This window comes from Hyperolius riggenbachi, chromosome 6 (genome assembly GCF_040937935.1).
Source record: "Hyperolius riggenbachi isolate aHypRig1 chromosome 6, aHypRig1.pri, whole genome shotgun sequence".
In the NCBI taxonomy this organism is placed as follows: domain Eukaryota; kingdom Metazoa; phylum Chordata; class Amphibia; order Anura; family Hyperoliidae; genus Hyperolius; species Hyperolius riggenbachi.
This window is the reverse complement of record NC_090651.1, coordinates 94,850,508-94,873,938: the sequence shown is the minus strand read 5'-3', so window position 1 is coordinate 94,873,938 and position 23,431 is coordinate 94,850,508. Positions and strand designations below refer to the sequence as shown.

The window sequence follows — 23,431 nt, the reverse complement described above, 5'->3', positions numbered from 1 at the left end:
GCATAGTTATTTGTGTGCTAGGCACTGTACATACACATGTCTATCTCATCATGTCACATGTCAGTTCGGGTATCCTTTAATTGATAACAATAGCATTTATTGAACAGAAATAAAAGCACATGCATATAATATTGAATATGATGGAATCTATACTCATCACTTAGGTACAAACATTTTATACTGTTAGTCCTTCTAACAGTAATAGAAAAGTTGGCAAATAAATCGTTTGCACTAATCTGGTCTTCCCGTTGCACTCCATATTCTTCTAGAATGGGATTCCATTTCTTCTGAATAGTCCAGTTGGTCTGGTCAGCTCTATAGTAATCATAGTCTTGTGTGGACATTAAAAACCTGATGGTAATTGGTAAAGCACTAATCTGGCCTTTACACCGTGGCATTGCAGAAGAAACTCTCCCGTATGTTTTTAGTCATCTTCCATGACCAGACCCTTCTCAATTCAAACATGACAGAACCATAAAAGTAAATGCCCATATGATAACCAAGTTACTTATCTTCATATATCATGCATACTCTAAAGCAATGTATCTCAATGTTATTGCAAAACATACCCCCTTTATGAAAGCAAGTATTTGCCAAGTACACCTAGTATGGGTATTATCATTTCAAGTCGCACCTAACACACATACATTTGTCAACCAATTAGCAGCTTCGAAGGAATTACCATATCCCGCTGTGCTGTAAATTCTCGGAATGCTTTGCTGTCTCTCAGCAGAGGATATAGAAACTGAAAGTAGAAGTCCTCTGTTATTGTCTCACACTGGCCCTTTAGTTACAAGTGGCCATAGATACACATTACAGCAGGACTAATTACTAGTGAGGAAATGCAACAAATAAGAAATAAAAAAATGCATCAAAATAAATTGGCCTGGTCACGTTCAAGCCTCTAAATAAAGTGGCTGCTAAAGGGTTAAACTACTTCGTAATTATGTATAACTAGTTTTCAAACATTCTTTTCAGCTTTTAGTTAACTAAACAATACTTATTCAGTTTCGGTTACATATAATATAACCTTTTTTAATCCCAAAATGTATTATATGCATTACCTAATAGTTCAGATCATAGCAGCCAGTCAGCTAATACTACTGAATGAGACACCCAACTCACCACCTGGGTGCCCGATTGCCAATAATTAGCACAGGAGTCTATTAGACACCTGCTGATCCTTTTCACCCAATTCACCTTCCAACAGAGGTGATAACAGTATAAGATAGCAACTATAAGGTGCCTGCTGATAATACAATAGTTTAAAATAATTTAACTTGGAAAGGGGAGTGTTAAGGGGCCCATACACTCAGCCGATTTTTGGCCGATCGATCGATCGATTGGTCGATTGCAAATCGATTGACCAATCGACCGATTTGCGGCCGATTTCGATCGATTTCGATCAATTTCAATTGATCTAGCAGGCTGGAAAATCTAGTTGAGATCTAATGTGTTGAGATTGCTTATCATTTTGCATTTGCCTTAATGGAAATCTGATGGCAAAAAAATGCCATCAGATCGATTTTCAATAGATTTCAAACTAAAATCTATTTGAAATCTGTTCCTAGTAAAAAATGTTCCTAAACACATCAGATAGATCAGACATCTATCTGATGATCTATCTGATGATCTATCTGCTGCTAATCTAACGAGTGTATGGCCACACTGGCGTAACAATAGGCCCTGCAGCCCCTGCTCCCGCGGGGGGGGACCCGGCCCCCCCCTGGGGCCCGCTCGGGGCTGTTTTGTGGGGGCTGGAGGGGTGGCAGCATGAGGGGAAAGCCTTGGCTACAGTCGGCGGGGAGAGGGAAAGTTCCCCCCCCCCTCTCCCTCACCTCGGGGCTCTCCCCTCTGCGCTCCCCTCCAGCTAGTTACAGTGTGGGCAGCGGCAGGCAGATACAAACCTTCTTCTGCGCGTTCCACCGCATACTCCTCGCTCTAGCGGCTGACGTCACTTCCGGAAGTGACGTCACTTCCGGAAGTGACGTCAACCACTAGAGCGAGGAGTATGCGGTGGAACGCGCGGAAGAAGGTTTGTATCTGCCTGCCGCTGCCCACACTGTAACTAGCTGGAGGGGAGCGCAGAGGGGAGAGCCCCAAGGTGAGGGAGAGGGGGGGAACTACCCCTCTCCCCGCCGACTGTGGCCAAGGCTTTCCCCTCATGCTGCCACCCCTCCAGCCCCCACAAAATGGCCCCGAGCTGGCCCCAGGGAGGGGGGGGGGGGGTCCAAAATGAAATTCTGCAGGGGGGCCTGGTGGGGCCTAGTTACGCCCCTGTATGGCCACCTTTAAGTTACCTCCAGAACAGATTTCACAACTAGGTATTTTAGTAACATAAAATATCTCTAACCATAGGCAAAATGAAATAAACATGGATGGACATTCTAATGTCCTTCAGCCTTTGTAGAGAGGATTGACTTGGACTTTTTCCTTTAGAGCAGTGGTTTTCATACTTTTTTCAGGTGAGGGCACCCTTGGTGGCATTGAAATTGTTTCAAGGCACCTCTCAGCAAAAACTACCAAAATGCCGTTATGCCCAGGGGCGTTGTTAGAATCCTAATGCCTACACACCATACAATTTTCTGTTCGATTTTCTGTAAGATTTTCTGTAATTAGATTATTTTCTGTAAAGTACTGGTAGAGACTGCTAATTATCTCTTGTGCATTGTCTTCTGGTTATCTCCTGCTGAGTAGAACAATGCTTAATTGCTAGGCAGATAGATGGTTAGATAGATCATTTCCAACATGTTGGAAATTACCTATCTGGCAGGTAAATCTAACAGAAAATCTTACAGAAAATTGTATGGTGTGTACTAGGCACAAGAGATCCGGGCACTTTTGTGCAATCCAGACAAAAATGGGTGTGGCCATGCACCACAATTTGGGTGTGGTCATGGGTAGGGCCAAAATTACATGAACTTAACAGCGGTCTTGGTAGGCCTGCCCAGAAAAAAAAATAAAATGCGGCACATCACATAAATAGAATGTATCACTTAAACATATTGGACCTGCTGGGTGCTGTGTGGTGCCATGCTGGGTGTTGTGGTGATATGCTGAAAGCTGTGGTGCCTGGAGACTCCATAGGGAGCATGCATCGTGTGTGTCCTCACTGTTCCTTCCCCTGACCCCCCAGCAGAGAAGCACAGCGGGAGGAACTACTCATCTCCACCATCTGGTCTCTAAGTCTGGAGACTTCCTCGGTAGCTGGCGATTCTCCCCCTAGCATCCAAGAATCAGACACTAGGGGCTCTAGTGTCTGATTCATTCTCCGATACTAGGAGAAGAAGCCTGGAAGGGAAAATGTCTGCAGAATCTGGAGACCAAGAGGCTGGAGGTGAGTACTTCTGCCCGTTGCCTGGGGGACATCCGGTGCACCCTAGAAAAAAAACGGGGCTTGTGCCACTTATCTTTGGGGCTAGCAACACCCCTGGTTATGCCCCTTATTAGGCAGCACTCCCCCCAAATAGTCAGTGACCCCCATGTTAGGCAGCATTACCCCTGTCCAAATAGTCATTGACTCGCCATCAGGCAGCACTTCCCTCCAAATACTCAGTGAGTCCCCATTAGGTACCATCCCCCACTCCAGTTGGCCAGTGAGACAGCATCCCCTCCATTATGCAGCATCCTCCTTGGATGAACATGACAAGGATAAAGAGACAATCTTGTAGAGCACATAACCATTTATCCCCACATGGGTACTGCAGCTAGCCAAGTATATCCCCCTTTAATTATGCAGCACCCCCTCAGCCCCGCTTCCAGATTGTAAGTGACCCTAATTGGCTAGACAAACATCTCCTTACCTATCCAGGCCAAGGTGCACTGATCTGTCGCTCCACCCCAATTCCTCTGATGTCCAACTAAAGGTTAAATGCCGGGTAATGCAGCCACATTGTATATCAATGTGAGGTTGCATTACCTGATGGCGATGCAACAAGGATGGGGATGAAAGCTGAGGCACCCCTGGGAGGTGCTCAAGGCCCACCAGGGTGCCACGGCACCCAGTTTTAAAACCTTAGAGGAATACTTCTGTTCCTCCTTGAATTCCATATTGTCCTATTAGCTAGTCCTACCTTATAGTTTTTGATTTTATGCACCCTTTAAGTGATGCTCTATGCATTCTCAGGAAAGTCATCCCTTTGCATTCTTATGAGGCCCCTTTCTTACCTCATAAGATATCTCACAAAACATACCGCAAAACATTGTGACACACAAATTACTGCTGTTATACAGTAATAAATGGTTTCTGCCTTTCTTTTGCATTTTCTGTTTTCCTGGGCCATCTTATTAGAACACTGCATAAAGTTCTACATGACGCGGCGCACCTGGAGTTTTTTCGTCACTATCTGAAGAGTCATCATGCTGAAGAACCTCTGAATTTCTGGCTAATGGTGGAGAAAATGGCTGCCATGAGTGATCAAAAGCAGCAACAAGGCTTCATACAAAGAATCCTCAAACGTTTCTTTCAGTCACAGAGGAATCCAGGTATAGTATATACTGGAGGTGCATTGCATAAACATGATTCAAGATTTTCCATACAGCTGGAAACAGTTTGACTTTTGCATGCTTGAACTTTACCTCACATACTATTTTTGTCTAGATAGTGAGATGACCTCATGCCTTTGTGTGAAATCGGTCACTGCGTGTTAAAGTAAACCTGAAAATATCATCAACAGATATGTAGCCTAATTGTATATGGAACTTTCCTGAAGTCCATATTCTTGTTTTGGGTTGTATGAAGTATGACCTATGAGCTGTGTGTAACATTACATTTGCGTATGAGCTGTGTGTAGCATTACATTTGCATATGAGCTGTGTGTAACATTACATTTGCGTATGAGCTGTGTGTAACATTACATTTGCGTATGAGCTGTGTGTGTAAGATTACATTTGCGTATGAGCTGTGTGTGTAACATTACATTTGCGTATGAGCTGTGTGTAACATTACATTTGCATATGAGCTGTGTGTAACATTACATTTGCGTATGAGCTGTGTGTAACATTACATGTAGGTATGTGATGTGTGTAACATTACATTTGCGTATGAGCTGTGTGTAACATTACATTTGCGTATGAGCTGTGTGTAACATTACATTTGCGTATGAGCTGTGTGTGTAACATTACATTTGCGTATGAGCTGTGTGTGTAACATTACATTTGCGTATGAGCTGTGTGTAACATTACATTTGCGTGTGAGCTGTGTGAAACATTACATTTGCGTATGAGCTGTGTGTAACATTACATTTGCGTATGAGCTGTGTGTAACATTACATTTGCGTATGAGCTGTGTGTGTAACATTACATTTGCATATGAGCTGTGTGTAACATTATATGTGGGTATGTGATGTGTGTAACATTACATTTCCGTATGAGCTGTGTGTAACATTACATTTGCGTATGAGCTGTGTGAAACATTACATTTGCGTATGAGCTGTGTGTAACATTACATTTGCGTATGAGCTGTGTGTAACATTACATTTGCGTATGAGCTGTGTGTAACATTACATTTGCGTATGAGCTGTGTGAAACATTACATTTGCGTATGAGCTGTGTGTAACATTACATTTGCGTATGAGCTGTGTGTAACATTACATTTGCGTATGAGCTGTGTGTAACATTACATTTGCGTATGAGCTGTGTGAAACATTACATTTGCGTATGAGCTGTGTGTAACATTACATTTGCGTATGAGCTGTGTGTAACATTACATTTGCGTATGAGCTGTGTGAAACATTACATTTGCGTATGAGCTGTGTGTAACATTACATTTGCGTATGAGCTGTGTGTAACATTACATTTGCGTATGAGCTGTGTGTAACATTACATTTGCGTATGAGCTGTGTGAAACATTACATTTGCGTATGAGCTGTGTGTAACATTACATTTGCGTATGAGCTGACTGTGTGTAACATTACATTTGCATATGAGGTGTGTGTAACATTACATTTGCGTATGAGCTGTGTGAAACATTACATTTGCGTATGAGCTGTGTGTAACATTACATTTGCGTATGAGCTGTGTGTAACATTACATTTGCGTATGAGCTGTGTGTAACATTACATTTGCGTATGAGCTGTGTGTAACATTACATTTGCATATGAGCTGTGTGTAACATTACATTTGCGTATGAGCTGTGTGTAACATTACATTTGCGTATGAGCTGTGTGTAACATTACATTTGCATATAAGCTGTGTGTAACATTACATTTGCGTATGAGCTGTGTGTGTAACATTACATTTGCGTATGAGCTGTGTGTAACATTACATTTGCGTATGAGCTGTGTGTGTAACATTACATTTGCGTATGAGCTGTGTGTGTAACATTACATTTGCGTATGAGCTGTGTGTAACATTACATTTGCGTATGAGCTGCGTGTAACATTATATTTGCGTATGAGCTGTGTGTAACATTACATTTGCGTATGAGCTGTGTGTAACATTACATGTGGGTATGTGATGTGTGTAACATTACATTTGCGTATGAGCTGTGTGTAACATTACATTTGCGTATGAGCTGTGTGTGTAACATTACATTTGCGTATGAGCTGTGTGTAACATTACATGTGGGTATGTGATGTGTGTAACATTACATTTGCGTATGAGCTGTGTGTGTAACATTACATTTGCGTATGAGCTGTGTGTGTAACATTACATTTGCGTATGAGCTGTGTGTAACATTACATTTGCGTGTGAGCTGTGTGAAACATTACATTTGCGTATGAGCTGTGTGTAACATTACATTTGCGTATGAGCTGTGTGTAACATTACATTTGCGTATGAGCTGTGTGTGTAACATTACATTTGCGTATGAGCTGTGTGTAACATTACATGTGGGTATGTGATGTGTGTAACATTACATTTGCGTATGAGCTGTGTTAAAACATTACATTTGCGTATGAGCTGTGTGTAACATTACATTTGCGTATGAGCTGTGTGTAACATTACATTTGCGTATAAGCTGTGTGTAACATTACATTTGCGTATGAGCTGTGTGAAACATTACATTTGCGTATGAGCTGTGTGTAACATTACATTTGCGTATGAGCTGTGTGTAACATTACATTTGCGTATGAGCTGTGTGAAACATTACATTTGCGTATGAGCTGTGTGTAACATTACATTTGCGTATGAGCTGTGTGTAACATTACATTTGCGTATGAGCTGTGTGAAACATTACATTTTCGTATGAGCTGTGTGTAACATTACATTTGCGTATGAGCTGTGTGTAACATTACATTTGCGTATGAGCTGTGTGTAACATTACATTTGCGTATGAGCTGTGTGTAACATTACATTTGCGTATGAGCTGTGTGAAACATTACATTTGCGTATGAGCTGTGTGTAACATTACATTTGCGTATGAGCTGTGTGTAACATTACATTTGCGTATGAGCTGTGTGTAACATTACATTTGCGTATGAGCTGTGTGAAACATTACATTTGCGTATGAGCTGTGTGTAACATTACATTTGCGTATGAGCTGTGTGTAACATTACATTTGCGTATGAGCTGTGTGTAACATTACATTTGCGTATGAGCTGTGTGTAACATTACATTTGCGTATGAGCTGTGTGTAACATTACATTTGCGTATGAGCTGTGTGTAACATTACATTTGCGTATGAGCTGTGTGTAACATTACATTTGCGTATGAGCTGTGTGTAACATTACATTTGCGTATGAGCTGTGTGTAACATTACATTTGCGTATGAGCTGTGTGTGTAACATTACATTTGCGTATGAGCTGTGTGTAACATTACATTTGCGTATGAGCTGTGTGTGTAACATTACATTTGCGTATGAGCTGTGTGTAACATTACATTTGCATATGAGCTGTGTGTAACATTACATTTGCGTATGAGCTGTGTGTAACATTACATTTGCGTATGAGCTGTGTGTAACATTACATTTGCGTATGAGCTGTGTGTAACATTACATTTGCGTATGAGCTGTGTGTGTAACATTACATTTGCGTATGAGCTGTGTGTAACATTACATTTGCATATGAGCTGTGTGTGTAACATTACATATGGGTATGAGCTGTGTGTAACATTACATTTGCGTATGAGCTGTGTGTGTAACATTACATTTGCGTATGAGCTGTGTGTAACATTACATTTGCATATGAGCTGTGTGTGTAACATTACATATGGGTATGAGCTGTGTGTAACATTACATTTGCGTATGAGCTGTGTGTAACATTACATTTGCATATGAGCTGTGTGTGTAACATTACATTTGCGTATGAGCTGTGTGTAACATTACATTTGCGTATGAGCTGTGTGTGTAACATTACATTTGCGTATGAGCTGTGTGTAACATTACATTTGCATATGAGCTGTGTGTGTAACATTACATATGGGTATGAGCTGTGTGTAACATTACATTTGCATATAAGCTGTGTGTAACATTACATTTGCGTATGAGCTGTGTGTAACATTACATTTGCATATGAGCTGTGTGTGTAACATTACATTTGCATATGAGCTGTGTGTGTAACATTACATTTGCGTATGAGCTGTGTGTAACATTACATTTGCGTATGAGCTGTGTGAAACATTACATTTATATTCCTGCTGTTCTTTTATCTCCCACTAGAGTGTTTGCATAACAACACAAAAAATAGGGTTGCTCAATCCCCTTTCTAAAGTCCAAATATCAGCAGTGTGTACAAACCTCACAACTTTTTCAGATAAATAAGAAAAACACTGAAGCCATTCCCCTGCAACAGCCCTAATCATGCCCCCATGACAGCCCTAGTTATGCATACCATAAAGATTTCATAAGAAAAATGTGTTGTTTTATAATTCAATCCACACTGGCCCTTTCTATCCTGGTTCATTTTCCTTCTTTTTAACTTTTGAAAATAAGAAATACCGTATATTCCGGCGTATAAGATGACCCCCCAACTTTTTTCAGCTATAATATAGAGTATGGGATATACTCGCTGTATAAGACGACCCCTCTTCCAACGCACACCAAATGAAAAAAATAAAAAAATCATATACTGGTGCTGTGTATGAACAGATACTGGTGCTGTACTGTATGTGATACCCAGTATATAACAGTATATTGACAATTGACTGCTTGAAATGGTTAACTCTCCCTCTCCCTAAGTGGATTGGTCAGCTCTCCTTGTCTACCTGTTTATCAGAGTGGTATGGAAGAATACAGTAGATCACGCTGTGCTCATAAAACATGCCTCTTTCACCCTTCTGGCCCACCCTTGTATACTATTACCTCCTTCTCTGCCTCTCATATCTCGCACATGTGCGCCTGCGCCGCATCACTACAGTCCTCAGCAGGGAGATCTGAGAGGCAGTAACAGGATAGAGCGTATCACCTGGCATTAGTGACACCCGCGTATAAGACGACCCCTGACTTTTCAGAAGATTTTCAAGGGTTAAAAAGTAGTCTTATACGCCAGAATATACAGTATATCAATTTAAAAAATTGATGGAAATAACGTTTAGTGTCAATTAAACACATTTTTCAGTACATAAAATACATATAATAACACAAATTTGTACATCAGTCCTGAAAGAGGGACAAATGGGGCAGACTAAGGGACATAGGGATTTAGTTCCCAAAGTGGGACTGTCCCTCCAAAAGAGACTGGCAACTGAGTACTGTGAACTAGCCCTTAGGGAATATCAGGAAAAAAGCATTTAATAATGAAGTGGTTTATTTGTGGGAAAGTGATATTGTTAGAATATGAAGTGGAATAGTGTTTTACAGTACCGTATATACTCGAATACAAGTCAACCTCGAGTATAAGTCGACTCCAATATTCAACCCTCTTAAGCTGGAATTTTTTATTCACTCTAGTATAAGTCTACCCAGCAAAGTTAATGGCTGCACTTGGGGGAGGGGGGGGGAAGGGGGGGTTCATGACTGCATTGCATACAGTATTGCAGCCACTACCCCTTCCTGTCCCTTAAGTGCAGCCAATACCTCCACCAGGCCCCTAAGTGCTGCAATTGTTCACTCCCTTTTATGCAGCACAGTACCCCCCCCCAATGCCCCTTTCCTTATTAATTGCTGTGGCCAAGACTTTCAGACCTGTGTTTTTCTTAGCATTTACCGTATTTTTCGCCGTATAAGACGCTCCGGCATATAAGACGCACCCAGATTTAGAGGGCAAAAATCAGGAAAAAAAGAAAAAACTAAACCTAGGTGTGTCTATGATGCAGGGGTGTCTTAAGGACTTTTTACCCCCCCCCCCCCTTTCCAGTTACATTACATACTATTACACCACATAAGGGGACAGTGTTATGATTGGTTGTTCCCATGTTGCCTGCCTATGTTCCTCTATGTGGCCAGTGTAGTGATTGGCTGTTCCTGTGTCCCCCTGTGCTGGTCCTGTGCTGTGTCTCCCTGTGCCTGCTGTGTCCCCCTGTTCTGCCTGCCGTGTCCCCCTGTTTTGCCTGTGGCCCCCTGTGTCAGTGTCCCCCTGTTGTGCCAGTGTCCCCTGTGGCAGTGTCCCCCTGTTGTGCCAGTGTCCCCTGTGGCAGTGTCCCCTGTGCCTGTGGCCCCCAGGGCCTGCCATGTCCCCCTGTTGTGCCTGTGCCCCCCTGTTGTGCCAGTGTGCCTGTGGCCCCCTGTTCTGCCAGTTCCCCCTGTGCCTGCCATGTCCCCCGTTGTGCATGTGCCGCTCTGTTGTCCCAGTGTCCCCCTGTTGTATCTGTGCCCCCCTGTTGTGCCAGTGTCCCTTGTGCCTGTGGCCCCCTGTTGTGCCAGTTCCCCCTGTGCCTGCCATGTCCCCCTATTGTGCCTGTGCCCCCCTGTTGTGCCAGTGTCCCCCTCTGTAAGTGTCCTCCAGTGTCGGTGTCCCCCCTGTGCAGGCAGCGTGAGTACACTTAATACATTACCTGCTCCTGCCGCCGCGCTCCTGGCTCCAATCCTGCCCGATCCTCTTCTTCCATCTACCGCTGCCTGCTGCTGCCCCCGCCGAACATCGCTGGCCGGTCCTAATTAGCCGCATGGATACGCTATCATCACACGCATGCCGCCGAACAACGCTGGCCGGATCTAATTAGCCGCGCAGGGATACGCGATCAGCACACCACATGCGCCGGGGTCACGCATACGTGACCCGGCGCACACTGATCTTGTATCCCTGCGCAGCTAATTAGGACCCGCCAGCGTTGTTCGGCGGCATGCGTGTGATGATAGCGTATCCATGCGGCTAATTAGGACCGGCCAGCGATGTTCGGCGGGGGCAGCAGCGGGCAGCGGAAGAAGAGGATCAAGTAGGACTGGAGCCTGGAGCGCGGCGGCAGGAGCAGGTAATGTATTTATTGCTTCCCTGCGCACCTCTGCACCCCAAAATCCGTACCTTCGCCGCATAAGACGCACCCACTTTTCCCTCAACATTTTGGGGAAGAAAAAGTGCGTCTTATACGGCGAAAAATACGGTACTTTCCTCAAAATATCACTTACCACATGTTCACATGTATTGGCATTCCTATTAGAGGATGTTTAGTACTCTTTTGGTGATCACAAGTTTTGTAGCAGGAAATGTAGGCCGTTTCTTATCTCTGGTTTCTCTGGCAGAAGAGCTCTTGCAGTGCGATGCCGCCATCATAAAAGAAATCCCCAGGATGGAGTTATTGTCAGCAAACACCCTCAAGTCTGCTCAGTCTTTCATTTTCAAGAGCCTAGATGAAAAATGGTAAGCCGTTATCTAGCCATAAATACAGGCTATGTCTATTCGGGTGCACTGTGCCACACTGTCTATGCAGAGCCTAAAGGGAAACTCTACAGAGTGTCACTAGACCAGACATTTAAAAAAGGATAACATTTGATATTTTTAACTTTTAATAAAATTTTGTTCTTCAACAGTCATCTTTTGCTAAAGTTTTATACACCCTCTCCAGCCGGTTGTCTGAATCATGCTATTTACATGAGTCCGGGGATCATTAGAGATACAGATTGCTTGATAAATGGCTTTTAAAGGACAACTAAAGTGAGAAGAATATGGAGCCTGCCATATTTATTTATTTTTGATACCAGTTACCTGGCTGTCCTTCTGATCTATTTGGCTGCAGTAGTGCTTAAATCACGCTAGAAACAAGCATGCAGCAAATCTTGTCAGATCTGACAATAATGTCAGAAACACCTGATCTGCTGCATGCTTGTTCAGGGTCTGTGCCTATAAGTATTAAAGACTGAGGATCAGCAGGAGAGCCAGGCAACTGGTATTGTTTAAAATGAAATAAATATGGTAGCCTCCATATACCTCTAACTTCAGCTATTTTCAAAGACAATAAAATGGCTAGGCCAGAGGTGCGCACCCTTTTCAGCTTGCAAACTACTTCAAAAATTGCAAATTGAATATGATCTAACAGGTAGAATCTACCTACAAACCCAAGCCACAACTGCAGCACATGCACAGCAGCAGTCCATCAGTGATTACCACAAGCCACAACTGCAGCACATGCACAGCAACAGTCCATCAGTGATTACCACAAGCCACACCTGCAGCACATGCACAGTAGCAGTCCATCAGTGATTACCACAAGCCACACCTGCAGCACATGCACAGCAGCAGTCCATCAGTGATTACCACAAGCCACAACTGCAGAACATGCACAGCAGCAGTCCATCAGTGATTACCACAAGCCACAGCTGCAGCACATGCACAGCGGCAGTCCATCAGTGACTACCACAAGCCACAGCTGCAGCACGTGCACAGCAGCAGTCCATCAGTGATTACCACAAGCCACAGCTGCAGCACATGCACAGCGGCAGTCCATCAGTGATTACCACAAGCCACAGCTGCAACACATGCACAGCGGCAGTCCATCAGTGATTACCACAAGCCACAGCTGCAACACATGCACAGCGACAGTCCATCAGTGATTACCACAAGCCACAACTGCAGCACATGCACAGCGACAGTCCATCAGTGATTACCACAAGCCACACCTGCAGCACATGCACAGCAGCTGTCCATCAGTGATTACCACAAGCCACAACTGCAGCACATGCACAGCAGCAATCCATCAGTGATTACCACAAGCCACAACTGCAGAACATGCACAGCAGCAGTTTATCAGTGATTACCACAAGCCACAACTGCAGCACATGCACAGCGACAGTCCATCAGTGATTACCACAAGCCACACCTGCAGCACATGCACAGCAGCTGTCCATCAGTGATTACCACAAGCCACAACTGCAGCACATGCACAGCAGCAATCCATCAGTGATTACCACAAGCCACAACTGCAGAACATGCACAGCAGCAGTCCATCAGTGATTACCACAAGCCACACCTGCAGCACATGCACAGCGGCAGTTAATCAGTGATTACCACAAGCCATAACTGCAGCACATGCATATCAGCAGTCCATCAGTGATTACCACAAGCCACACCTGCAGCACATGCACAGCAGCAGTCCACTAATGATTACCACAAGCCACAATTGCAGCACATGCACAGCAGCAGTCCACTTATGATTACCACAAGCCACAACTGCAGCACATACACAGCAGCAGTCCACCAATGATTACCACAAGCCACAACTGCAGCACTTGCACATCAGCAGTACATCAGTGATTACCACAAGCCACATCTGCAGCACATGCACAGCGATAGTCCATCAGTGATTACTACAAGCCACACCTGCAGCACATGCACGGCGGCAGTCCATCTGTGATTACTACAAGCCACACCTGCAGCATATACACAGCAGCTGTCCATCAATGATTACCACAAGCCACAACTGCAGCACATGCACAGCAGCAATCCATCAGTGATTACTACAAGCCACACCTGCAGCACATGCACAGCGCTGTCCATCAGTGATTACCACATGCTACAACTGCAGCACATGCACATCAGCAGTACATCAGTGATTACCACAAGCCACAACTGCAGCACATGCACAGCGGCAGTCCATCAGTGATTACCACAAGCCACACCTGCAGCACATGCACAGCGGCAGTCCATCAGTGATTACTACAGGCCACAACTGCAGCACATGCACAGCGGCAGTCCATCAGTGATTACCACAAGCCACACCTGCAGCACATGCTCAGCGGCAGTCCATCAGTGATTACCACAAGCCACAACTGCAGCACATGCACAGCGGCAGCCCATCAGTGATTACCACAAGCCACACCTGCAGCACATGCACAGCGGCAGTCCATCAGTGATTACCACAAGCCACACCTGCAGCACATGCACAGCGGCAGTCCATCAGTGATTACTACAGGACACAACTGCAGCACATACACAGCGGTAGCCCATCAGTGATTACCATAAGCCACACCTGCAGAACATGCACAGCGGCAGTCCATCAGTGATTACCAGAAGCCACAACTGCAGCACATGCACAGCGGCAGTCCATCAGTGATTACTACAGGCCACAACTGCAGCACATGCACAGCGGCAGTCCATCAATGATTACTACAGGCCACATCTGCAGCACATGCATATCAGCAGTCCATCAGTGATTACTACAGGCCACAACTGCAGCACATGCACAGCGGCAGTCCATCAGTGATTACCACAAACCGCAAATTAGATTCATATCATAGAGTCCTCCTCCGACCCCATTATTTACCCCATTATTTATTTATAAAAAACTAAGCGCAAGTTATGTGACCACTATTTGGAAATTAAAAACTGTATTCAGCCTTCATTACCAGTCCATCAGTGATTACCAGAAGCCACAACTGCAGCACATGCACAGCGGCAGCCCATCAGTGATTACTACAGGCCACAACTGCAGCACATGCACAGCGGCAGCCCATCAGTGATTACCATAAGCCACACCTGCAGAACATGCACAGCGGCAGTCCATCAGTGATTACCACAAGCCACACCTGCAGCATATACACAGCAGCAGTCCACCAATGATTACCACAAGCCACAACTGCAGCACATGCACAGGGGCAGTCCCTCAGTGATTACCACAAGCCACAACTGCAGCACATGCACAGCGGCTGTCCATCAGTGATTACCACAAGCCACAACTGCAGCACATGCACAGCGGCAGTCCATCAGTGATTACCACAAGCCACACCTGCAGAACATGCACAGCGGCAGCCCATCAGTGATTACTACAGGCCACAACTGCAGCACATGCACAGGGGCAGTCCCTCAGTGATTACCACAAGCCACAACTGCAGCACATGCACAGCGGCAGCCCATCAGTGATTACTACAGGCCACAACTGCAGCACATGCACAGCAGCAGCCCATCAGTGATTACCATAAGCCACACCTGCAGAACATGCACAGCGGCAGTCCATCAGTGATTACCACAAGCCACACCTGCAGAACATGCACAGCGGCAGCCCATCAGTGATTACTACAGGCCACAACTGCAGCACATGCACAGGGGCAGTCCCTCAGTGATTACCACAAGCCACAACTGCAGCACATGCACAGCGGCTGTCCATCAGTGATTACCACAAGCCACAACTGCAGCACATGCACAGCGGCAGTCCATCAGTGATTACCACAAGCCACACCTGCAGAACATGCACAGCGGCAGCCCATCAGTGATTACTACAGGCCACAACTGCAGCACATGCACAGCGGCAGCCCATCAGTGATTACCACAAGCCACACCTGCAGCACATGCACAGCGGCAGTCCATCAGTGATTACCAGAAGCCACAACTGCAGCACATGCACAGCGGCAGTCCATCAGTGATTACTACAGGCCACAACTGCAGCACATGCACAGCGGCAGTCCATCAGTGATTACTACAGGCCACAACTGCAGCACATGCACAGCGGCAGTCCATCAGTGATTACCACAAACCGCAAATTAGATTCATAGCATAGAGTCCTCCTCCGACCCCATTATTTACCCCATTATTTATTTATAAAAAACTAAGCGCAAGTTATGTGACCACTATTTGGAAATTGAAAACTGTATTCAGCCTTCATTACCTATGGTGAATATTTATAATGTAATGCTGTATATGAAAGTAAAACTTGTACAGCATGTGAAAATTATTTTTGAAACTACAAACACTAGCATTATTATTGCACCTAAAATGTATCCTTTACTAAAGGTTTAAAGGATATCAAGCTACATTCCCAGAAGTTCTTAGTCCAATTCTGCTACCTAAGAGAAAGAAAAGTAACATCAGGCAGGAGAAGTTGGTAAGTTTGGGAAGTGTACAGTATTTTTTATTGGTAGTATCTATGAAGTGCCATCGACTTCTGAGATGCCGTATAATTTGTGAATTTAGAAAGAGAGGGTTAGGTTCAGACAAAAACCACTCCTGTATGGTTCACCTGTTTACATTATAACTCAGAACTTCCTCCCTGCTTTAAAAGATAAGCAACAGCATAATAACCTTCAAACAAAAACATTTCTTTGTTACAGCTGATACACATTCTGCATTAAATCTGTTGTGTGTCTACTTCCTGCTTTCCTGGAAGCAGACATAGGATTAACATACCGTGTTTACAAATTAACTGCTCTGCTGAGGCAGAGGAGATTCCTGAGCTGACACAGCTGATAGATCAAATTATGGTGGTGATTAGACACAAATGAGGGGGAATTAGACAGGTTAAACTCTCTAAATACATTCTGGGTGCATCTCTCTATGTTTACCTACTGTCCTGTGCAAGAGTTCAGGTCCACTTTTAAAAGAAATAAGAGATATCTCCCACCTTATTAGTCCCACTTGAGGTTTTGTTATTGTGTAACATTAACCACTTTACCCCCAGCGGTGCGGTGCGGATTTCTCCGTCGCCTTTTCCACCCTGTTAACACCAGGGACAGAGAAATCCGCACCTGACGCCGCTCCAGCCTCTGTCCACGCTCCCGCTCGCCCCCGCGCTCGTGCACGCAGCCGCCCGCTCGCCCGGAAAACAATGCAAAGGAAAAACCGTTCCCGTTCGTTGATCCAAGGCCCCGCAATGATCAGCTGCTTCTACGAGAAGCTGCGCAATCATTCTGAAGAAAAAAAAAAGTTTCACAGCCTCATAACACTTCCTGCAAGCGTACTTCCGGACGCTTGCAGGACGCATTAACAAAAAGTTACTGTGTCCATCTTGTGGCCAAATAGTAAAACTAAACCCTAAAGCATTTTTCATATACAAATACATTAGTTATATACTAAAAATTAACTCATTACCTTCCACACTCCCCACACTCCCCAATTTTTTATTTTATAATAAAAAAAATTACATATAAAAAAATACATATATTGGCGCCAAACATTGTGATAGGGACATAATTTAAACGGTTTTATAACCGGGACAAATGGGCAAATAAATTTCATGGGTTTTAATTACAGTAGCATGCATTATTTAAAAACTATAAGGTCGAAAACTGAAAATAATACATTTTTTCCCACATGTTTTCCTATTTTCCCATTAAAACACATTTAGAATAAAATAATTCTTGGCATAATGTCCCACCTAAAGAAAGCCTAATTAGTGGCGAAAAAAACAAGATATAGTTCATTTCATTGTGATAAGTAATGATAAAGTTATAGACGAATGAATGGAAAGAGCGCTGAAAGGTGAAAATTGCTCTGGTGCTCAAGGGGTAAAACCCCTCAGTTGTGAAGTGGTTAAGGCCTCTTTCACAGTGTGACTTTAAAGTCGCACGTTATAAAATACTTTAATGGAGAGTAACGCACAGCAATGCTAAAGTCTGTGCGACATTTACACTGCACACGTTGCATTAGTGTGTAACGTTTAGCGTTATTAAAAAGTGCTGCATTCTGTGCGTTTAGCAATAAATATGCTGCGTTACTTGTGTTGCACAAGCTCAATAATATTTTTTTTCCTTTTTAAAAATGTTCCGCATGCGCCGTTTTCATTCCATAGTAAATACATTTTCTAACGTGCGACTTTAACGTTGCACTGTGAAAGTGTATATGCTTACCTTTACAGCTGCGTTGTGCGACCTTAACGTGGCATCAAACGCAACGTCCTACTGTGAAAGTAGCCTAACTCATAGGGATCCCCACCATAGTCAGTGTCATTTGGAGTCTTGAATGGTTATATATTAATAGATGAGTAAAAAGTTTTATTGTATTTTAATGTTCATAGTACAGTAAATATTTTAAAATGTATTTTAACTGCTTACAGACGGCGGTGATTGAAATCTACGCCCTGTTTTGATCCCCTAATACCTGCCAGGGAGTAGATTTCACCTCACCGCCACTGCGCGTAATCACCGTTCACGTCGTTCCGCTGATCTTGTCGCTCTCTGCCCACTGCAGCTCACTCACCCTGCCATCGCTATGACAGCAGAGCCCTGTGAGCTGGTCAGGAGTCGATTTCATTGGCTCCTGACCTGACTCTGTCATCAATGTAAGCAACTCCCATTGGTGTACATTGATCACACGGTCAGGAGCCAATGAAAGCGGCTCCTGACCGGTTTACAGGGCTCTGCCGTCATAAGAGGGGGTGACCTGAGCTTCCAGGTGTGGATGGCGGTTGGGGCGGGTATGTGCAGCGATTCGTCGGTATCCGGCGGTTTCTGGTACCAGTGGTCTCTGGTCCATAAAGAAGAACTGTCGCGAAAAAATCTTACAATTTAAAACACATGCAAACAAGAAAAACATTTCTTCCAGAGCAAAAGGAGCTATAAATTACTTTTCTCCTATGTTGCTATCACTTACAGTAGGTAGTAGAAATCTGACAATACCGACAGGTTTTGGGTTAGTCCATTTATCCATAGGGGATTCTCAGCATGGCCTTTAGTCTTTAAAAAAACATTCCCTGAAAAAGATTTATACAAAGATGCTGGCCAGCCTCACTGCTCGCTGCACACTTTTTGGCAGTTGGACGGAGTAACTGCCATTAACTAAGTGCTTTTAAAAATAAAGAAAAGCCTGAGAACCCCCCATGAAAAGATGAGCTTGTCCAAAATCTGTTGGTAATGTTAGATTACTACTATTTACTGTAAGTGACAGCAACATAGGAGAAAAGTAATTTATGGCTCATTTTACTCTGGAAGAAACGTACTTCTTATTTGCATATGTTTACATGTATTTTAAATTTTAAGATTTTCGCGACAGAGGTCCTTTAAGGGGGCAGAGATCACTGGTACTTAAGTGGTTAAGAATATCACTGTTATATTTATGCCTCGGGTTGTTTTTGTAGGACAGAGCCTGGAATATTCTGATTTGGTTCATCCGGTGCTCAGCCAGGTTTTTCCAATCCATGAAGGACACAAAGACCCGGCAGGATTTTGAGAGGTTCTTGCAGAAAGAGGCATACAATGACTTGGAAAGTAAGAATAAAAAAAAATAGTGTTGTTTATTAGAAATCGGCTGTTTTATAACGTAATTTCAATTACAGAGTGAATATGTGACTGAACTGTAAGGCTGGAGTCACACTATACCAGATGAACAAGTGATCCTGTAAATACTTGTGTGCCAGTTTTCCATCCGGTTTTCCGATCCATTCTCTACCCGCTTGCCATGTTCCCCCGCCGCTGGTGTTGGCGTCCATTCTCGTACTTATCCACTGCTATCCATTTGGGTCTTGCCAGTATACTGATCCCAGAGCTCCAGCAGAATTATCAGGCTTCTATTGGTTTGCAATTTAAACCAATGGGAATCATCCCTCCTAAGCAGGATGTTTTTTAATGAACCAATGAGAATGCTTCGTAGGGAGGTACAATTCCCATTGGTCTATTGCAACCAATGGGAGCCTGAAATGCTTCTGCTGGTGCTCTGGGATTGGCATTTGTTCCATGCAGGGACCTGAATCTACGATGGCAGGTGAGTATCTTGCAGAACATGTGAGACGAGCAGCCTGGTGAAAATGGTAAGTTTTCATAGGTTACCATTGATTCCGTCGGCCACCATGCACTGCACTATGTGGGAGTACAGGACTATGCAGGTGTAACCTTTAAACTCATCCAAAGTGCTTGTAGGCATCCATTACACATTTAAACCTGTGTTCTATCTGTTACCATTGTTATACATTCTTGGGCTGCATATGACGAAAGATGTGTAGTAGAAAGAGGCAAGAAATTGCTTTGGCACTATCAGTCTAGGGTGGGTCAGCCTCGGAAGAAGCACAGTCATGCGAAACGGCTGCCAGTCTCCCTTCAGTGCCCAGCTACCCCCTGCCAGCACCACCACCTACATCATATAGTAGAATTCAACCACTTTGCCATATACACTCTGTTATGTTGGATCACCATAACTACTGATTAACATTAATAAAAAAAAATGCATCTGTTACAGTGTTGGATGAATCTTCTTCAAATATGATGTAAGATCTGTCTTGCTTCTGAGAGCCATTCAGGTTCATACCTGCTGTAATGATCCGCTCAGCTGCCTGCGCAGGCAGGCAGCTTTTTGACCACTCTTCAGGTCTGCATTCTGCAGGTCTCTGGAAGAGAGACCTTTTGTCAGTTTTGCAGCTTGCTGCTGCTGAGGAATTTGCATACGTTTGTCATGCAAATTGCCTAGCCACATCCTTTGTAGGCTTGCTCTAGATATACCATGTGATTCTACAGTACGTTGCTGGTCATAAGGGTTTGTCCTGTGAAACACTCCTGGAGTGTCAGCCATGCTTATTGTTTGAAGATTAGCTTAGAGTAAATTCTTGAGACTGCACTAGGCATCCTTGCTTGAGCAGTCAGGATTGTATTATTTGTATTGCCTGTTCTGTCTGTCTGTCGTGCTTGGATCACCCTAGCCTCTAGCAGTAGCGGCTGTGGATCCTTCTGGTCTGCAACTCTCTTGCTATACTTGGATCGCACTTGCTCTGACGGAAAGAGCAGTGGATCCTGCTAAGCCCTGTTGCCTTACTTGGGTCGCACTCGCTCTGGTGGTAAGAGCAGTGGATCGTATCTCTCACTTATTCCTGTTTTCGTGTATCTGTCTTGTCTGCTACGAACGCTTGCTGGAGGCTCGGTGAGGTAAACGTTAAGCAAGCGCTCGCGTCCTCTGTTTCATGTTTGTCTGTCGGTGGTTAGTTAGGCGTGCTTGTCTCTGTTGTGCTTAACATGTGGAGACCACGCAGTAAACGCATTCGCTGTTGCGAATGAGTGCGGTGTTCGCGTTTAGTTAGCGTTTGTTATTTTCCTTATTTTCTCATTGTATGATTAATGTGCCTTTGTTACTCTCATGCCCTGTCTTGTTTAAGCCTTGTGTCACCTCTGGCAATCGCCTCTCTCGCGATTGCGTTCATACTTCGTTTCTGCTGTTGTGTGTGCACCGTCGCGGGTTGGCGACTAGATTGGGGCACATACATACATTCTGTCCCTGTGCTCATTCTCTTTCGCAATCGCTTCACTTGCGATTGCGTTCTCACTTGGTTTCCTCCGTTGTGTGTCCGCCGTCACAGGTTGGCGGCTAGATTGGTGGACATACATACATTCCTCATCTGTGCTTATTCGGTCTTGTGTCGCTGTTAGCAATCGCTATCTCTGGCGATTGTCTTCTCACCTGATCTTCATGGTTGTGTGTTCATCGTCGCAGGGTGGCGAATAGATTGGTGGACACACATACCCTCTGTCGCTTTGATCTCTCTCTTTCAGGGCTATCTTGCCCTGCGTTTCTTCCCTTCGTGCAATTCCTGTCTGGCGTCTGTGGCAAGGCAGAGGAGCTGTTCCTCTGCATTCCACAGCTTCACCTGCCGACAGGAATTTACCTCTACAGGTGCGTTGCACCTTTTGCTAGGTTCCCTCAAATTATACGCTTGTGGAGGATTTCCGCAGTGTCAGCGCACGTCCTGTGCGCTGATCACGGAGAGAATTCCACAATCGTTACAGTATGACCAGCCAAACCGAAATTCCCAGTGTAGAGGGAATTTCCGATTTGTACGATTTGATCGAGTATGGGTCCTGTGTCTTTAAGAGCTTTAAAAGGCTAAACTCAGAGACCAAGGCGGAGTTTCTCTCTGAATGTGTGAGATTTTGCCTGAATCCCACCTTTCAGATTACTGATCCGTCCACATCGGCTCTTCAGTTTGCCTATGTGCTCTTGAAAGGGGATCTGTTCTCCTGGGCGTATAATGTGTTAAAAGACAATTCTTGGAATGATAATCTGTATCAATTTCTTACATTGATCTGCTCTCACTGGTTTAAGCTGCCTTGCTTACCACCTGCTCTGTTTGGGTCTGTAGCTGTTAATTAGTCAGCTGATCTATCCCTTCCAGGCAAAACCATTCAGTATAACAATCAGTTCAATGTTGCCACTTCAGGTTCTAAACAAATGCAAGAGGAACGATTTGATTCCTCTCTTGCGTTAAACAGCAGTCATCCAAAGCTGTTAAAAAGAAAAAATCTAAAAGACACAAACATCTGAATAAAACGTTTCCTAATGAGGTTGCTCAGTGTCAGGATTTTTTGCCCCAATCTAAAGCATTTGTGGATCCTTTAATGGGCAGAATTATTTTCTATATTAAGGGAGTAAAAAAGTCTATGCATGTACCTGACCCCAACCCGTATGAAAGCTACTTAGATACCGGGTTGTTTGAACCCCCATTTGCTCCCTGGGATATTGGAGCTTTGGTTGAGGAATTCGAGATGGATTGGAAAGCGTTTTGTGATTTCTATATCGCAGAAAGCGCAGAGACGCTAAACGCTTGTATAAATTCCGTGTACACTTTGATAGATTCTGTTGAGTGTGACAGGTGTTTTGTGGATCCAGTGATGTGTGTGTGGCAGACGATTTTGGATGAGTTGCACACACACCAATCAATTGATTCCAATAAAGAGACATCGTTGTCGGATGATTGTTCCTGCCTTTCTGGGGTAAAGCATGTGAGTCTTGACATTGTGCGATCTGAAATGAATGGGTGTACCACTGTAGTTGATTCCGGTGCGAATCCTGAAAGATTCTCTCCTGACTGTGTGCAGTTTGAATCTATGCGATCTAATGCCTGTTTCTCGGATGTTCCTGCAGATTGTGATCAGCATGAATATGCCAGTTTTCTCAAGGAGGTGTGGGATCCCTTGTCATTTAGAAACAGATCTTTGAGATCTTCCATCTATGATCCTGCTATGGGGAAAATTCCCAAATTATGCAGCGTCAAGAGTAAAATTGATATGTCTAATAAACTTTGTCCTGTTGTTGTCGCTGTTTCCTCTGCTAATGAGTCTTTGTCTCACCCTGTTCACACCTGTAAGGGCCCGTTGCCTAGTGACAGTTGCTCCAGTGTTTCTGTCCTGAACGCCTTACAGTCTGCTCCGCAGATTGCGGAGGTTTGCGCTGTGGAAGCGTCAGTTTCACAACCTAAAGCGATTTTGGATTTGCAAGTTTTGCGTTCTGACTCCTCGGATTCGACATTGTTAGCCGAATCTAAGAGTGAGACAGCGCTTCGGTTTTGCGAATCTGATGCTGAAGCTTCTTTGCCTTGCCCAGAGAAGCTTTCTCTGAACCTGCCCTGTACCATGAATGAAAACATGATCTCTACTCGCACTGACATTTGTGAGTCCCTTTCTTGTTCTGAGGAAAATGCTGATTCTGCACCCTGTAC

At 44.3% G+C, this 23,431-nt stretch overlaps 1 protein-coding gene across 9 annotated transcripts in view; it reads left to right on the top strand.

The window, feature by feature from the left end:
- The window catches only part of RGSL1 (regulator of G protein signaling like 1), an 86,126-nt gene that overhangs the window by 29,896 nt on the left and 32,799 nt on the right, over window positions 1-23,431 (top strand). For all 9 annotated transcript variants that reach the window (XR_011021989.1, XR_011021988.1, XM_068239692.1 and 6 more), the window contains 4 exons: window positions 4,292-4,485; window positions 11,556-11,673; window positions 16,036-16,126; window positions 19,094-19,223. Coding sequence is in view for 7 of the 9 variants with exons in the window: in XM_068239692.1 (XP_068095793.1) it covers window positions 4,292-4,485; window positions 11,556-11,673; window positions 16,036-16,126; window positions 19,094-19,223 (533 nt within the window). In the remaining 2 variants the exon portion in view is untranslated. The remainder of the gene's footprint in view (window positions 1-4,291; window positions 4,486-11,555; window positions 11,674-16,035; window positions 16,127-19,093; window positions 19,224-23,431) is intronic.